At 41.7% G+C, this 18418-nt stretch overlaps 1 protein-coding gene across 2 annotated transcripts in view; it reads left to right on the top strand.

Moving 5' to 3' along the window:
* Positions 1–5979: 5979 nt before the first annotated feature.
* The window catches only part of agap3 (ArfGAP with GTPase domain, ankyrin repeat and PH domain 3), a 113980-nt gene continuing 101541 nt past the window's right edge, over positions 5980–18418 (top strand). Inside the window, exon 1 of one of the 2 annotated variants that reach the window (XM_070974436.1) lies at positions 5980–6890. In XM_070974436.1, coding sequence (XP_070830537.1) covers positions 6521–6890 — 370 coding nt within the window. In that variant the 5' untranslated portion in view covers positions 5980–6520. The remainder of the gene's footprint in view (positions 6891–18418) is intronic. The other variant, XM_070974434.1, reaches the window with a different exon arrangement.

Below are 18418 nucleotides of genomic sequence, written 5' to 3'. Positions count from 1 at the left end.
CTGTGTTTGTGTTTGACAAATTATAAAACAAAATTGTGATTGGCATAGCCATGTGGCAATCAGACTGCATGATCATTTGTGTTACTATTTTGTTTATTAAGTGTCATTTAGTTAAACCCACCCTGTCATCCTTGTGGTGGTGTACAAGCAAATCCCCCCTAGAGGTCACTGTTTTGCAATGATTTATTTCCCCTGAACACATCAAATGGAAACAAATGGGTGTTTCCTTTTTCTTTCTTGTCTTAAGATCTCTCACACTCATATATCACAACAGACAAAATTCTTGAAACAAAGAGGCTAAAATCTGCTATCTTCACTGACCTCTTATACAGTTCAAAACATCACTGTGCAAGAAGTCTCTGTAGTCTTTAGAAAATATCCTCTCTCATGTTGTAAACTTGAGCAGCTGCTTCTTTATCCAGAGGATCATGGTTCAAATCCCTGCCCTTGTGTTGTTGTCTGACACTCCTACTGAGATGTGCAAATGAAGAAATAATTTCCATACAGGAATGATATAATAAATTACCTAAACGGTTATAACGGTTATAAGACCTTGTTATTACACCATAAGAGGAAATATTTCATACATGACATGTTAAATGAGCTGTGCATGAGTAATCGCTGCTCAGTTCGAAGCCAGTGGGTGGTCCAATAGCAAAACTGCAAAGAAGTAATGCATTATTTTCTATAGTGGACATCAGAAACAACCTCAAAATCAAGTACTTCTCATAAATTAGAAGTCTTAACATATCAAGGTAATTAAACAATGTTCCATATGTTTTTTGTTTTTTTTTTAAGCTGTAAAAGAGGGCACAGAGTCTCCAGGACCCTAAACCGAACACAGGGGCAACAATAACTTTATTGTTTTCTACCTGCATGTCCATTCATTGGACAGTGCCGTGTGGCCAAGCAATGCTCACACCCACAGAGCTTCATTTTGATTTCTACAGAAATATTGAGCAATCTGTGTGTGAGACTGTGGCACTATAGAAAACATTTTTGGAAATATGTTGCCACTAATTTTTGATAAAGATACACTCTCTGCTTATTGTGTCCAATAGTCCCCAAATGTCCTCTCAGTTCATTGTTCCTGTTTTAGAATCAAATCTGAACTGTGTCGAGCTACAAAACCTCCACTGCGTGTGAGCTGGGAGAAAAGTGAGAGACTTGGGGGTGCTAATAGGCACTATAACAACATCAGTGCATCTTATGAACGAAAAACACGACACTGTTGAGTCAATTCTAACACTTCACCACACAGCAATGACAATCAGCTACGTGTTCCCAGGTCTGCTGTAATCAAACACTGGTAAAAGCCTCAGAGGTGAAAAAAACCCTCCAGACAAACACAGATGGAATCTGTAACAAGTTCCCAAATTACTTTTTTTCTTGCTGTCTTTGCTGATAATAAACTCCATTTAAGCGTACTTTGAAAGGATGACCTTATTTTGCTCAGTGTGTTTGCAATGGTTCAATAACATGAACCTGAGCAAGAGAAGAAGAGTGAGGAGCTCTGCCAAAACAGCCGACGAGGTCACTTGCTTGATCCAGGCACAGCTATCTGACATCGCTAAGAGATTTCTACTTGTGGAGGCCAGTGGCTCTGTGTACTGCACTGCTTACACCCTTAGATGGTAGTTTAAGCTGATGTGTCTGGATGGCACGCTGGTGTGCCTAAATATAAAAGAGAATCAATAGAGGCTCATCTCTTCCCTCTGCAACTATTTCAGTTTGCTCATAAAATGATGCTGTCTCTTGTGCATGCCAGTAAGTCAGATTTTTGCCTGAGATATGTTTGTATTCTTGTCTTTTATTAAGCTTCCAATTCCGTTTTCTCTCATAAATTCACATTTGAAAGGATTATGATGTGCCAAATGTGTTTATGAAACAGTTTTTTTTTTTTTAATTTTTATTTTTAACATGATCAGTAAATCCCAGTGATGGAAAAAATATTCAGTAAGTAAAGGTACTAATACCTCACTGAAAATACTCTATGGTGAGTAGAAGTCCTGCATTCAAAACCTTACTGCAGTAAAATGGTCTCTGTCACTGTTTTACTGTTATATCTGATGTTTTCAGGACTAAAGTATAATGCTGCATTAAATGGAAATGCTCAAGTAAAGTACAAGTACTTCAAATTTGTACTTGAGTACAGTGCTTGAGTAAATGCATTTAGTTACATTCCACCACTGAATAAGCCCTGTATGAGAGACTTTGGCAAATAACGCACAAGAGACACAGTGTCTATTCAGGATTTTGTTCATGTCCGTGAGAGACAAACCGCTTCTGTGCATGAACACATTCAGCAGCAGACAATGACTGGTATCACATTATACAGTATAAATGTAATTGGGGTGGTATTTACATCAGCTTTAGACAGATATTCAGTGTAACCTTCAATATTACTTAAAGTGGAACAGAACTCATTTTGCATCACGTATATTAAGCTACGAATAAAGTCTTGAACTTCCATGTGACCACGTGAGTTGTTCCTGGCCAATTACTTGCCTGTATTTATCAGTCAATGCCCAGCCTCTTCCTTTTAGTTTACCAATCCATTATGTAAACCGGTAGTCTCATATAGATTAAGATTTCTAAAGCACATACAGTGTGAAAGCACAGACAAAATCAATTAAAATCAGCTTCTCCATTAAAGAAAATAATAACAAGTGGCAACATCAGATAAGATGGAAACTAACGCAGACAAGAAACTCAACTCATACTGTAAGTGATAATCAGAAAGCCAGAGATATATGAAACAGTGTGCCATTGTTTGCCTTATATGGGACTACTGTGGGTGCTGACATCACTTAATGACAAAACAGAGGTCAAATGAAGGGCAGGGAGGCACAACTCAATGTATTCACTTCACATACGTGTGACTGGGCCTTCACACTCAAACTTCACCACATATTTCTACTGCTTTGTGAGTATTTTCTGGTCGGCTGGAACGATATCACTGCCTGCCTTCTTGTAACGGAGCAGCAATCCTTCTATAAGTAAATAAGATGGTGAAACTTAAGTTGGATGTATGTGCATTAAAGCTCTTCCTTTGATTGCATTGCTCAGCTGCTAAGATGCATTATATGCAACTATCTGATCAATAACTATCAAAATCATTCCTTCCTCTAGGGTCATTGTGTTTGTTGGATAAATATGTGATAATTTGAGACTGGCTCCATCTTGTCTTCAGTAAAGCAATGCGATCAGAGTTCAGTTGCAGGATATACAGTCCTCTGTCTGCAATGCTTTTATAGTGGGGCCTTTGGAGTGATTCATATGAGAGTTTTGGCCACAAGGACTTATCAAGATGGGGAAAAAAGCAGATTGAAAATTGGTATTTTACCCTCATCTCTGCAAGTTAAAATGAGAATAAATAATTCAAGCAGGTTTCATAAATATTGCTCTCCCAATTTTTTTTCTCTCTCTCCGGGTGTAAATGAAACTCGAGCGTTTTGGTATTCATGGCAACCACCGGTGTCCTGGGGCCCTTCTCAGACGCTGTTGCAGATCATTTGGAGCAAGATACCAAACGAGCCAAACGGGAACGCTCAACTTGCCGAGGTCATCGAGCAGCTCAGACTTCATCGTTATGAAACACAAAGTCTGCACTCTTTTTCTTACCATTACTGTATGTAGATTTGCACTTTACAATGTCTGAGAACCTAATTAAGATTCTCTATCAATTAACTAATTAATAATCTACATGATCAGATAAATAATGCTTAGATTACATGATACTGAGTCTATGTGCCATGTTGTGCACTGTAGCTGCTGTTATATGTTGGGTCAGACATTTGCCAAGAAGGAAAGCCCTGCAGGCGACCCTTGTGTCATATCCTTTATTACACAAGGGGCCTGGATGAAGATGGTCCATAATAACAGCGCCAGCATTATGCGTCAATACATACTAAGTGAGCCAGAGAAATAACTGCATAATTCATGTAAATGAACAGAGCAAAGTCTGTTTAAGGCCTACAAGCTGCAAGTTATTGCAGAGGGTAGAGCGTCATATTTGAATATGAGGTTATTTTGAGATCTATCAAATTTAACTTGTGGAAAATTGCTATGAAATGAACCGGAGAGTGACAAAATCTTTATAGGCAGATAAACAATCACTGCTGCCTCGAAATGTTGTTCACACTAAAATGGAGTGCAACAGGACGAACATGGTAATGTGTTTATTTGAGGGGAAGTTCCAAATTTGGTCAACAGATGGTGGCAGAAGGCTGATGATAACACTCAGAATGTGCAGTGTGGTGCAGAAGAGGTTCACTGTTACATAAAGAGAGGTACATATGTCTGTTTCCAGACAATAATGTTCTGTTACAGTCATATAAAGCATCAACAGCTACCTGATAGTGGCTTCTTAACAGTCGGGCAGCTCTTCCTCGTCACAAAATGAAGACACAGTCACGTTGCAAGTTGTTTACTTGGCCAACTCGGTCATTAATTCATGAAAATCATAAATAATGATGATAATCTCTGAAGCAGCAGGTTGTCCTTGCTGCTGAATGTATAATTGCTCAGACACGATGCTGTTGTAGCAAAGAATAAAAAGTTATGTGTCATGTTGCAGCTGTGCAGAGATGTGCATTATCATCTCCTCTGTCACAACAGGTTTGGTTACATAATGAATTAGAAAAACATACAAAACAAAAAACACACTTTCATCAGCATTAAATTAAGTGAGCAGCATAGCAAGCTTTTAAATAGTATTAGAAAATAGTATTAGAAAATATCAGCACTTTATTATGCGTTTTGACAATACAGAACAAAATTGCTAAGTTAGGTCTTTTCTGAATTATCTACATTAATATCCCTAAGAAATCACTCGGTGTTAAAACCAATATTAATCTGGAAGCAGCATTACTGCAAGGAAGAATAGTAAAAAATGGTTATTGCACTCTATATTATTAATGTGTGAGGATCGCCACAGGCTGCCTGGGAGTTCAGGAACTGTAATGCTTTAATTTTTCCTCCATTATAGTTCAATGAATTTTTTATATCAAACTTTTTCATCCTAGTGCATTTTTTTCCTTTCCTGTATCAGAATGTCGAGTCACCTGATCTGAATACAGACGTATTCTGACACAACACAGACGTACAGCTGATATTTATTCTTTTTTTTTTTTTGTCTCTTTTGTCTTTGAGGAGTCATTATCTGCACCACCACACTCCTGCAGCAGCAACAGACAGAACCTTGGCTGATTGTGACAGTCATCTGGCCTTGAACAGCTGTTGTTGTAGTGCGCATTCAAGCCAGCAGGTGGCTCTGCCTCTTCCTTTTCAGTGAAGGAAAACCCGCTATGATCCATATCACACCGCCACATATGAGACTCCATAATGTAAGACATTCAAAACATGCAGTGATATTTGATGATGTAGGAAAGCTGTGCGGAAAGTTGACCTAATATGACATCCAGGCATGAGTAACAAGAAGACCAGACGAAACTCTGCCGCTGCTGCCTTTGTATGGTTTCAATATGATTTTTTTTTTTTTTAAATAATTATCTATATTCTCATTGTCAAATACATATGTGCACGTGTATGTACAAGAGATGGGATGAGAGAACCTCTTGTGAAAGATAAGCAGCGTTTAGCTTTGCTGTGCTCGACATTCACCTATAATCTGATATATAAAGCGCTACATAAACACGGAGTATTTGGGAGTCAGAAGAGGATAAACATTTGGTGCAAAGAAGTCTCTTAAAAGGCCATATTGCAGTCAGTGTGCGCGCCCGCGTGCGCGTGCATGCACGTGCTAAAGTGTAAGCCTGCATGGGTTATAATAGGTGCTGGGGAGGGGGCTGCTTTAACCGTGTCAATAACAACTAACAACAAATATCCCTCCTAATGTAACTGCAGCATCTATGTTTGTATCTTGCAGCAGCCAATTTTTTTCCGCGGTTGCATAACTATCAGGTAGGTTATTATAATGATGTGCACGTTGCGAGTTTCTCCCCCTCCACCGAATCCAATCACACCCTCCCCCATCTCAAGTACAATTACGTGATGGGTGACGTTTCAGCATGCGGAGGAGGGCGCTGGGCAGGGACCACTTGGACCAAAGAGGACTAAACGCTATTTCGTTTCAGCGCAGAAACAACGCATTGAAGGCAGTGGACCAGGGCGCCTCGCTGAAGCCGAGCCCATTGTCTGCTTCAAACAGAGCAACTGAGGAAAACGGGTTTGACCAACACAGCGGTGCAGCCCATAAAGGAGTGTCCAAGTGGTAGGCATTGCGGGTTTGTAAGCCACAGAAAAAGGGGGCCCTGGATAGATCTGGCCAATAACGGAAAATGAATCACAGTCAAGTTTTAATAATATGAACAAGAGCCGCGTTTTGTTGCAATTGGCGACCAACTATTGATGCTTCTGCGCCGATCGTTCTCCAGACCACCAGTTCGCGCGGACTTCTTTTGTTCGCGTCGCTCGAATCCCAAATTCTAGTCTGCATATTTGTGTTGCCGCTGTAAAAGAGTTAGTCGCTCAGAAAAAGAGAGAAAAAGATCCCAAGATGAATTTCCAGTCGAGCGTCCCAGTGTCCGGCATCTCGCAGCAGTCTCAGCCAGCCATGCCCACTCCAGGCACGGTCCCGGTGGCAGTTCCAGTCCCAGTGCCCCAGTCCATCCCGTCCCAGTTCGGATCCGGATCGTCTGCGAGCTCAGGGGCTGGCCAGTTCGGTTCGGGGACTGTTTCAGGCCAGGCTGCCCAGCCCGGCCCAGCGGGCTCGCAGTTTGTTTTGTCCAACTCAGCGGCCATCAGGGCAGAGATCCATCGGTTCGAGTCTGTCCACCCGAACATTTACGCGATCTACGACCTGATCGAGCGCATCGATGACCTGGCCCTGCAGAACCAGATCCGAGAGCATGTAATCTCCATCGAAGGTGAGTAAGGGAGGGGATCGTACTAGGTTTTCTCTGCCGTTTGGTGCTTCTCATTCATTGATGGTTGGGGGCTGGGGGGGTGATGTGTGTCTGTGTTTGGGGGGGGGGGGTGTCTCCTTTCCCTTCCTTTTATGTACACATTGTCATGGGCGCATAGCACAGTGTCAACAATCACACTTTGAGGATGGGGGCGTAGTCGATCTCATAGCCCTGTTTAGGGGATGAATTGCCCCCATGCACTGCAGTGTGAACAATAAAACGTTCATCCAGCCTGTGCCATGTGCCATTGAGATTAGCTCTCAAAAAAGTGTCTCAGTTCCTTAAAGGCATTTTCCGAATCTAGGACTGTTTTCATGACGCCTGACCTCCAGTGAGTGAAATTTTTATTTCATTGCGAAGCCATGAATCAGAGGCTACCAAGTCCCATGTTGCATGAAACTAATGATCACAGATTTGTCACACAGACAGCAGAAGAAATAATGCACCACCAGAGATGAGATGAGACATAATCGAGTTTGTTAAAAGGCCAAACAGTGGGTATAATCTTTGTCACGCTGGAAATAAAGTCCAAATGTCTTCATCTAACCAGGGATGGATGACAGCGACTTTAACCTCTCTGGCATGTGTAAAACTACAACTTGACAAGTGAGGATGATGCACTGTCAGATGGGAACGTCTTAAATGGTGGTAGCGGTTTCTCCCTGCTACTCACCCGCCCATGTATCCAATCAGTGGCTGTGTGACATAATAGTCAGTGTACTGTCCATCAAAGTCTGCTGCCATGGGTCTTGAGGAGTATTATAGCAACTGACTCCATGTGTACGCTTGCACCATCGGTTCCAGGTCTTTGTGGCGGCGTTCTGTTGATTTCCATACATTTTGCACCATCACATATAATGGATCAAGCTGCAGTTTGTCAGTTGCAGTAGAATTTGAGAAATTATTCATTGAACCCAATGTGGCTCGTTGGTTTTTGGGAGCTGACGGGGAAGGAGGGAGATTCAGCAGCCTTATTTGCCTTATTTGAGCCTTTAACAAAAATATAGCAATGCTTATTTTGTCAGCATCCAGCAGCTACACATCTGTTGAGACACTGACAGCGTGCCAGTGACAAAGGTTCATGGAAATGCAGCTGAATGCTAAAACCATAAATACTTAATGCAGCTTTAATGAAGATACACATAGGAGATAGATTGTGATGTTTGCCTTAATTTACATCACACAACATAATGGTCACCAGCATAAAAACCAACCAGATAATGCAAACAAAAGTCACCCTTAATGTGAAAATAAGAAATCAGCTGGTGGGCAGCCTCTCAGTTCAACCTTTGGAGGAAAGCATGCCTGAGGATCGTTGTATAACTTCCTCAATAAAAGCTTGTCTTTATTCTGTACGTTGATGGGACGACAGTGGAGCCTTTTAAAAGTTATCTCTTAGATGTACAGTACGTCTTCAAAACAGAAAGCGTATTGCTTCATTCACAGGCCTGCATTGATTCGAGTAGTTTGTTCCTTCTTCACAAGTAAACACTCAACCTGAAGGAGAACTCCACCCTCAGCTCCCAGCATTGTGTGGTGTTGAACTTCACTGTTGTTCTGGATTAATTCTCCCTCAGGCTGTTGTGTCTACTTCAGTGTCAGTTTGCTTTTCCCAGAATGCCCTTTACCAACTCTCAGAAAATAAAGGAGGTGATGTATTTTAGCATTTACATGCAGCAAGCTTGCCTTCAAATTCATGAATGTTGGGTCTTGACTGAAGGCCGCCGCACCTTTATGTTGTCCTCAAAACATGGCTTATGGAATGCATTATGGTCCACTGCAGCTTCTCTTCCTGGACAAACTGACATCCTCCTCACCGTGTGATTGTTCAACAAAAGCGAAAGTGATTACAAACAAGCCCTTGTGTTCTGATTCTGATGCACTGCGTGCTAAACCTGATGCTTAGTGTTGATGTTTGAGATTAGAAATCTCACAGTAGGATGTCACATTTTCCCTATTTGTCCAGGTGTCCTCAGAAATAAAAACAAGACTATGATGGTTGTGGCATTGTGTCCACACCTGCAGTCATATACAAAATGTTAAACTGTTTAGCCCCAAAGCAAAAGTCTGCTGCTAGATAAAAAAGCGGGTTTAGAAGTGCAAAGCAGGCTCTCTGTAACTGTTTATTTCTCAATCTGTTTAGCACATTCTTCACATGTTTGAGGTAAACTTTGACATTATGTGAATGGAAAATGGCACTCAATTGAGATTTCCCAGCCTTCACGGCATGTCAAAAGGCGTGACAGATTTCGGTGTCCTTGTCGCGAAACCGCTGCATTAGCTTTGATGTGCATTCTGTGGCTTTTTCATGCTGTTAAATGAGATGCAGTTGCCCTAATAACTGTAACTTTGAGAGGCTTTGAAGAGCTGCAACAGGAGACGTTGGCCGACTTGTCTTCACCTGCACTGTGGAACTGCAGAGCTGTTCCTCTTCAATCTTGCATCATTGCGGAGTCTGTTGCTAAGGAACCGGTGGCTCATGCATTTAGCTGAAAATGTTGAAGAAAGAGTGAATAGAAATTATAGCCTTATGCCCTCACAAAATGAATTCCCATCGTTACTAAGGTTTCCCTGTTGTTTTGTTGATGAAGGAGACCTTTATGTGACGATGGCAGTCCGTGCTGGTTTTTGTGTTAATGTGCCGCACGTTGTTCCCTTTGCAGTGATTGGCATTCAGAGGGCTGCTTGGTTTTTGTGGGCTAATTCATGTTTCAGTTCCAAATAATATTTTTTTTCTCCTTTTTTAAAACGATGCTTGTGAGTACAGGACAGCTGAAGTTGATCTAAATTAGACAAACATTCATGATAAGCTGTGAGGATGACCAGGCCGGGGAATGTGGAGGTAGAAGTGGATTCACTGTTACGGCCTTGAGGGTGTTTCACTACTGTTCCCAGAGGCTTGCATAATATGACCATTTGGCTGTCTGTGTATTTCAAAGATGATATATTATATTAATGTGGGTAACGCCAGATCTCCTCGCACAACCTCTCCTCTAAACAATCTTCTTCTCTGGCAGACAGTTTAGTGCTTTGCTGCCTCCCACTGGTGCAGTAACCAGCACGAGCAGTCGGCGTCCTTGCTATGCGCTCCGTGTGGTCACATATTTTGGGCTGTCCGCGGATCCCGATGTGGTTGTCTATGTGAACTTGGGCGGGTAACGACATTGACATCATGCAGACCCAGGCAGTAAGAATTAGCCTTAAGCGTGGCAGTGTAACATGTTTGGGCCAAAAAATTGCTTTTGGGCCAATGTTGCCTTCAATTTCCCATCAAGCAGAGTGCACACAGCACACGATAGAGGGCAGATTAATTATATTTTGCACAAAGGCCAGAAACCACCGAGGGCCTACACTGGAATGGCCCCAGGTTTTCTGCCTGTCAGTTTGTGGTTTTGAGGAAAGAACAAATTATCAAATAATCAAATTATCGAATAATAACTGACTGACTTTTTTTGGATGGTGGGGGGCAGCGATGACAGTTGTTCACTTTACCTAGTTGGCAATCTGACCTTGTGGCCCAACTGGAAAAAATGTCTTTGACCTGAATGACTGATAACCTTAATCTTCATCATGCTAAAATGACTCTAAAATCCCCGGGACGAGATAGCGGGGTCACTAGGCAGGCAAACAGGCACTTTATCAATCAGGATAAACCGAAAAGCCACAATTTGGTCTAATCCATAATGTTTCCGGGGGCTGTGTCAGTTAAACTTTGTCTGTAGTCTGGGAATAAGTCTCGAACAAGCCTTCATCTCCATGTGAGCGACCAGCTCATAGACCCTCTGTGTAACTGTGTCCCATGATGGAACATATTGAGTTGTTTTTTGAACTGAACGGACACACTGATCAACTGATCGACTCGATCAGCTGTGGGTTGCTGCTAAAAATAATGAAGAGCAAAGATTTGCACCCAGTGACTTTGATGTAATACAAAACAGAACTGACCACGACTGGATTCATTGGAAAAATATGAGAAAAATTAACATGTACATGTAAAAAGCTTGTCCTGCCTACACGGAAACATGTCTAATCAGCAGTAGCTCTTTTTCATTAACAGCCAAATGTGTTAATTATCTCCATATTTCCATTTTAATGATCACGATAATTTCATCGGCTCTTCTTGCCAGTGGCCATCTTTCAGCCTCAGTGATGATGCAGCAGAAAGTTTGTTGCAGAGCAAGGTTTTCAGCTGTCAGCCAAGGAAGTCAAATCCAACTGAGGACTGCACCACAGCAGCGATCAACCGATGGCCGGTTAAACTCCATCCAGTATGCTGTCGAGTCACACATCGTCTCAGGGACAGCAAGGAAATGCATTACAACAGAAAAACTGTGCATCACCAGTGCTGCACAACATGTACTGTGTCACTGTCAAGTTGTACTTACTTGCTCTAAGCAGTCCTCTTAATGCACCACAGTTATTTCAGATTGCCAAGCTAATGAATACCCAACCGGCATTTGGCAAGACATTGGATACCATGTCCTTGCTGCATTATTAATTGTTTGAAATAGAAGGTTCATTTATTCAGAGGAACAATCTAATATTATTTTTATAAATGTGGTTTCTGCTGACTCAAAACTAGATGGGTGCGCAGTGCAGTTTACACCTTGAACCTTGAACTAGAGGTGGAGCCTGGATGTAGTCAGGGATTTGATTTGGAGGGTTTGTAAGTGGAATGAAATCCAGATCACTCAGATATGGAGACAGCTGCAGAGACGGCTTCTGTAAAGTGATTTCAGTTATATTTTTAGCTATTTGTGGAGGAGTGTTCCATTAACAAGACCATGCCTTGGGAATAGTTTTCTTTTCTCCTATTTGCAATGGGAGTTCTGATTGCTACCTTAATTTGTATTCTTATCAAATGTCTACAATGTTCTGTAATTTTGAAAACACATGGATATATGCAAGTGTATCAAGTACAAAAGCAGCAACAGACTGTGGGACATGACTGGCACGCAGAAAAGGGCAGGAGCAGCGAAAATATTTGACTCCTTCCTGCTTTCTTTAGCCACTTTCTCAGCAGAAGGTCATGATTTCAGGACCTGTGTGCATTTTGAGATTTCTGTCATCTGGACACCATCATGTTACATTGTTGTAATGTCGTCTTGTATCTTGTGTAGTAACTGTGTTTCATAAAACTTAAGAGGCTCACGCTGATGTTCATATTTCCAACCAGCAGTCCAATGTCAGAGCAAGGGCAGTCACCCAAATCCACTGCTACTCAAGAGGGGTGCTTGGGATTTCAAGAAAGGACTAATAAGCCCGCACAATGGGTCGCTGTGTGCTCAGATAGCAAGAGGGACGACACAGAGAGATACAAAAAGCACACAGACTGAAGCCTCAGAGCTCTCTGTTGGCATTGTGTGTCACCTAAGCAGCCTGGTACACGCTGCATCTCTCTGGTAGTCAGTTGCCAAGGAGAGCATGAGCAGAGTGCTCCTCTGCTAATCACACGTAGAGAATGATGATAATGCATATTTACATTGCTGGTGAAGGAGGATTTATTTCCTCCACCGAGAAGAAAGACACTGAAATGTCTTAATCAACATTGTTTTCATTGACCACATGCTGTCTTGCTGTAGCAGAAGCTGTGCATAATACAGCTTTTGTAGTTTAATTCAAGAATCATGATGGTAAATCTAGTGATTAATAATCATTCATTAAACATGAAAATACAGGCTGGGCTGTCTGATTTTTCCAATGAGTTGAGACTGTTTAAAGGTTTAGGTGTGTGCGTGTGTGTGGTTGTGGGGTTTGAATTTGATCGGAGGAAATGTGCTTACAGTTGTCGCTGTGACCATCTGTGTCAGGAGAACGCCGCTGCTACTTCTGGCAAGTGAAATCTTCACAATGTGCTCATTATATTTCCAAACTGTATCTGTGAATATGGATTAGAAACTGTTATGGAGTTAGAAATGTCAGTCAATACCACCAGCTGTGTCTCTTACGTGGTACGTCAATGTAAATTGCTGTTAATGTGGAATGCTGTGTGTTTATAGAGAAGCTCAGTAAGTATTTACTAGTTGTAGATCTTGTGCCTAAATAAAGGCTCACATAAATACGCCTGTGAAGGATGGAATAGGCCCATCCATGGCCTGGTTTTCCACATACTGAGTTGCATGGAAAACGCAGATTAAACACTGCTCATCTGGAGATCAGTATCTCCAGAAATTTGTAGATACTGATTATTTTCCCATTATTTTAGCGTTTATCTGTAACACCTCAAATGTCTAGCATTTTGTGAGCAGCATTAAGTTAAAATAACAACTCTATTAATTCCACAGTGTGGGTCACTGTTTGTGTGTTTATAATGTTTGCATGCACGCTGTTTAAATCACTGTAAGGCTGTTAACTTGGCCTGGTCTCCCATGAAAAAGAGATTTTGTGATCTAAATGGGACTTACCTTGTTAGAATGGCTAGTTAGCCGCTTAGCCAGTTAGCATTCCACTATTTAACTAGGCTTATTGTAATTTTTTCTCAATGAATAGATAGAAATCCTGGGAAATATGCTCATTTGCTTTCTTAGTGAGACTTAGCTTTTGATTGAAAGAAGATTAATACCACTCTCATGTCTGTCTGTCAAGCGTGAAGCTGGGGTCTGGAGGCAATTAGCCTAGCTTAGCATTAAAACTGGTAGCAGGTTGGAACAGCTGGCCTGGCCCTCTCCAAAGTTCAAAAACGAATCAATGGGTATGTCAATTGTTTAATCTGTGTGCAACCAGAAAGGTAGACACCACAATTTGCGGTGGTAAGAGGACTCCAGGAAGTCACTGCTCCTGACTGAAATAGTTACAACACAACTTCCCATAGGAACTCAGATTTATGTACCTTTTTGTGTACGGGTTAAACAAACAAACAAAGCTAAGTAGTGAGATTTAGAGCTGTTATCAGACATGATTTTGAACTTCGGACAAAGCCAGGCTAGCTGCTTCCCCCAGCTTCCAGTCTTATGCTAAGCTAAAGTAGCATAAAGCCTCCTGGCTCCAGCTCTTAATGCACAGACATGAGGGCATCCAAAATGTTTAGCTCCTCTTCAAATCAATTGTGAAAATGTGATAATGGTATTTTTTGGAACTGAATGAGGGATGTCACTATAGACCCATGCAGCTCTACAGTGTCCTTTATATTCCTGGCAGTGAGTATTTCTGAAAAGGAGGCAAACACAGATTACCCAGAAATGACATGTTTCACTTCAGTTGCATCTGTGCTGGAGAAGAGACAGATCCTGTATCCAGAAGACGAAAGAGCTTCTTAGCTGTATCTCACGTCTCAGAGGTCTACAACACCACCGTCAAGCTCTCAGTTGAGCCTTTTGATGTGATGTAACACGGATTAATCTGAACACCTGAAACGTGCATGCAGCTCTCATGTCAAGTTGCCCAGGCGGGCATTGATAAACGTATAAGCTTCTTTTGACTTTGCATTGTCAGATCCTCCGTAGCATCTGTTGCAACTGAATCACCTCTGGGTTCAGCATGGAGAGTATCAGGTTACAGCCATGTTTAATCCTTGAGAGCAGTGTTGAAAAAAACGCTGACATCAGGTTTACGTCACAGGTTTATTCTCGTGAGTGCAGTAGTAACAGACTTCACCCCTGACAGATGCACACCAGATAACAGTGTTTGCACATGCCTCGCTCACAAGAGACTCCCTGTTTTGTGATTAGCCTGTACAGTTTGCAGCTTCACAACGCCCATTGCAACCCCATTGAAATGGATTTTGACACTGCACCCGACTCTTGACCGTGGGTCAGCAGAGATGAGCTGAATGTTGAGCTGTAAACAGAGGCTTGGTCTGAAGGCCTGGGAGGTCTTTGAGGTCAGGGTGCCATTTCTGCATCAGCCCTGCTGTCTTCTCTCTGCTGCAGCACCTCAGCATTGGCTTATTGAATGTGACGCTATCCTCCACAGCAGAATGTCCTCCATTGTGCTATTGAACAAAGGCTCTCTCTCTCTTCCATTGATGGACAGCTAATTTTTTTCTTGTGTTGTGAATGTGGAGGGCCGGGGGTGCGCTGGTTGGAGGTTTTTGCTTTTAAAGGAACATTTAGTATAGTAGAGCATACTCATCCTAATCTCTTATGAGCAGAAAGTAGAGGGTTGTTTTGTCACTCTGCCATATTCTGACATTGTTAATGGATCGTGTTGGAGTAGTTCTGATCTAATGTTTTATTGAAGGGAAGGGCCATTGAATTTCTGAGCTGAGTTCATTTTTAATCATGGGGTTTTCACTACAGAAGAAGAGATACGTGTCCCAACCATATATGAATCTGTGGGTGTTTAGCAGCTTCATTAGATTAAATGAATGAATGAAAAGAAAAAATTTGAGTTTCTGGGGATGTATGGTGATATAAGAAGGTTGATATTTTCTTTCTGCTATATGTGCGTATGATAAGTACACACCACTACTGTACCACCACGATAATGGTACCACTATACCACTAAACCACCACTATTTTGTGTCAAATGTTGAATCAATTAGTCAATTTACAGACACATAATCCACACAAATATTTTTATTTGCGATTTGTCTGCCAATAATTTTCCAGACATATCAATTTGTCTATAAAATGTTAGAGTGAAAAAAAGAGTGAAAAATTTTGTTTTTTGATCCCCCACAGCCCACATGTCCTCAGATGTCTTTGTTTGTCGGACAAATAGTCCAAGACCCAAAAAATATTCAGTTTCCTGTCATGTATGACAAAGAAAAGCATCGGATGTTTGGAAATATATGGAATTTCTGTTTAAAAGTGACTTAAATGATTATTTGTTAATCAGAATATTTGCAGATTCATTTTCTATCAATCGACTAATCGCTGCAGCTCCGCAAACAATTAATTGATTAATCCAGATAAGAGGCAGATAATGAAAATAATCGTTACCTACCAAATTTCCAAAGTTTAAATGTATAATTCCCTCTATCAACATTATCAGGTTTTGTTTTAAGGTTGAGACAGCAGACAATTAAATTTGCTATAGACTCCTCTCTCTCTCTCTCTTTCTCTCTCTCTCTCTCTCTCTCTCTCTCTCTCTCTCTCTCTCTCTCTCTCTCTCTCTCTCTCTCTCTTTTCAATTTGTGCATCGTCCATATCCTATGGAAGTGCTCATGTTTCCTGCCAGTGGGGTAGGGCTGGAAGCAGATGGCTGCTGACAGAGGAAGGGGTTTGGAAAGCAGTGAGTGAGCAACAGATGGAAAGGCGCATATGCCTCCAAGTCCCCTCAGCCTGCCAGCAGTCCCGTGACTAACTGTGGGAAGATTCTGGCCTCATCCAGGTTGGGGATGGATAGAGGATCATGGTGAAGAATGAAGTGGCCTTAGAATAGAAATGGTTATCTGAGACCAGTTTGTCTATGGAAATTCAACGGTGTGAGGAATCAGATCTCCTTTAATTGGGGATGAATGAAGAAACTTGGCCAAGAATCAACCTGAACTGCAGGAACTTTTTTTTTTTTTCAGAAAAGCAAACTGATCTTGTTTGAGTTATTCAGTTTCTCAATGTTTTAGGAAAGGAGTTGCTGTATTTTCTTGAAGACAAATCTCATACAGGCGCTTTTGTTTCCCTCAGGGAGCACGTTTTCTTCACCGAGGAAGAAAATGCTAGATAAAGGAAGTGTGGCGTACAGTATGTCAGGCCATAATGCTGCAGAGGATGACAGCATGCACTATGCTAGTTATAGCTCTAGTGTTAGAAGTCAGCTACTCCTGTAATTGAGAATGCCCTATTTAAAGGTTTCAGGGCTGTGGAAATTCAATGTAATTCCCTTCACAGCTCAGGGACATGTCACAGTTTTTTCAGTCTTCAAGGACACGTTTGACTCTGTTTATTTCCACATGAGGTTGCCGGAGTTATTCATGAAAGTTACTGTTCCGTTGTGTCATTGAATCCTGTGGAGCAAAAGGTTGAAGGGTGGCGTCGATTCTTATCTGCTCGTATTTCTACCACTTCAGTCCGACTGAGTGTAAACCCCCCATAAAAGCCTGGTCCTTTTAAAAATGACATATAAAATGGTTTTTCTGAGGATAAAATCAGTTCCATTATGCTCAGCTCTCGCTTCAGCCACCCTAAGGGGAGGATCATGTGGTGTATTTGTAGAAGTTAAGGCTAGAGGTGTGTGTGTTCAGCAGTTTGACATTTGCTCTCACACTTGGCTTTAAATAGAATATGCCTACTGTATATATCCTATCAGCTCTTCTTAGTTTATGCTCATTGGACTGAGAATAGTTTGACTTTTCTGGGGTGAGCCCTCTTGTCAGTACAGCTTGTTTAACATGTGCCAGCTGAGCGCTATCACTCAGGTCCCACATTCCTGTTGGAGATGTCATTGTTTTGATGGTGTTCTAACATGTCCTCTGGCCTTGTGCTGGCTGTCTTCAAAGGACTCACTCAGGCAACATGCCAGGAGCTTGTTTTCCAGTTTATTTAGTTGCTGATCGTGGGAAAATGCATGTCACCATTGTAACAAAAGCTGCGGTGGACAGTTGGTTTTAATAAAGTATGGAAAAAACAAAGTTTGAATCTGCGCTGAAGCATCTGCTGCTAAGCTTGAGTTTGGATCAGCACTGATATTTTGGTCACTTGTTTTGTGAATCATAGCTAAACTCTGAGGAGGGTCTGTTGTGAAGGGATGTTTTATTTCTGTGGGAATCACTGGAGAGGAAATGTAATGTGACCCCCGTTTATTGTTTATACCCCTGTTTCCTGCTTTCCCCGACTGGAATAACCTAAAGTTGTTCCACTGCTGAATCCCCCTGGCCATGACCCAGGGCTCATGTCATGCGGTGGGGTATGTGAACTGCATGCACAACAACCCCTCAAGGAACACACTCACAGTTCCCATTTTGGACCCGACATCTGATTTTCAGAAAAAACTCCATTAGTGCAGGACCTCGGCTCCAAGCCGTCAAGATTCACTTCCTGTGGCACTCTCTGGCTTTGAATGCTGTCCACTCTTTGCATGTCTGAATTCGTATTTGTTTCCCACATGTGATTTTTCAACCATGGCTCGAACATTTACCCAAATGTCAGCCGTCCACCGACCAGATGCTGCCCCATAATCGAGAACTGCATTATTAACGAGATAATTCTTCAAAACTGCGGAACATTTTTAAGTCTGAAAACATTTTCTTTTCCATTTCGCAAGCAAATAATGACCTGTGGTGAGCACAAATCATAACCCTAATAGATTATACCCATGTGGCTTAAGGGGTTTAAGTTTATCATTGCAAACTAAGCCTTCATTTTCAAACATTTCTAGAGGCAAAATGGCTAATATGTCTTTGTGTGTAGGAAGCTTAATGACTTCATTGCTGTGGTATTTGTACACATGTGCATAAATCATCAAAAGTGTTAGGAGAGTTGCCCTGCGTTAAAAAAAGTGGAGCCTCTAGCCACAAGACAGCACATTTATCTCCAGGTTCAGCCAAAATTCTAGCAGGCCTGGACACAAGAGGCCAACGTCAAACATCAGAAGCCAAAAGTGAATAAAAT

This window comes from Chaetodon trifascialis, chromosome 11 (assembly GCF_039877785.1).
Source record: "Chaetodon trifascialis isolate fChaTrf1 chromosome 11, fChaTrf1.hap1, whole genome shotgun sequence".
Classification (NCBI taxonomy): Eukaryota; Metazoa; Chordata; class Actinopteri; order Chaetodontiformes; family Chaetodontidae; genus Chaetodon; species Chaetodon trifascialis.
Note: the sequence above shows the minus strand (reverse complement) of the source record. Positions and strands in the feature narration are given on the sequence as shown.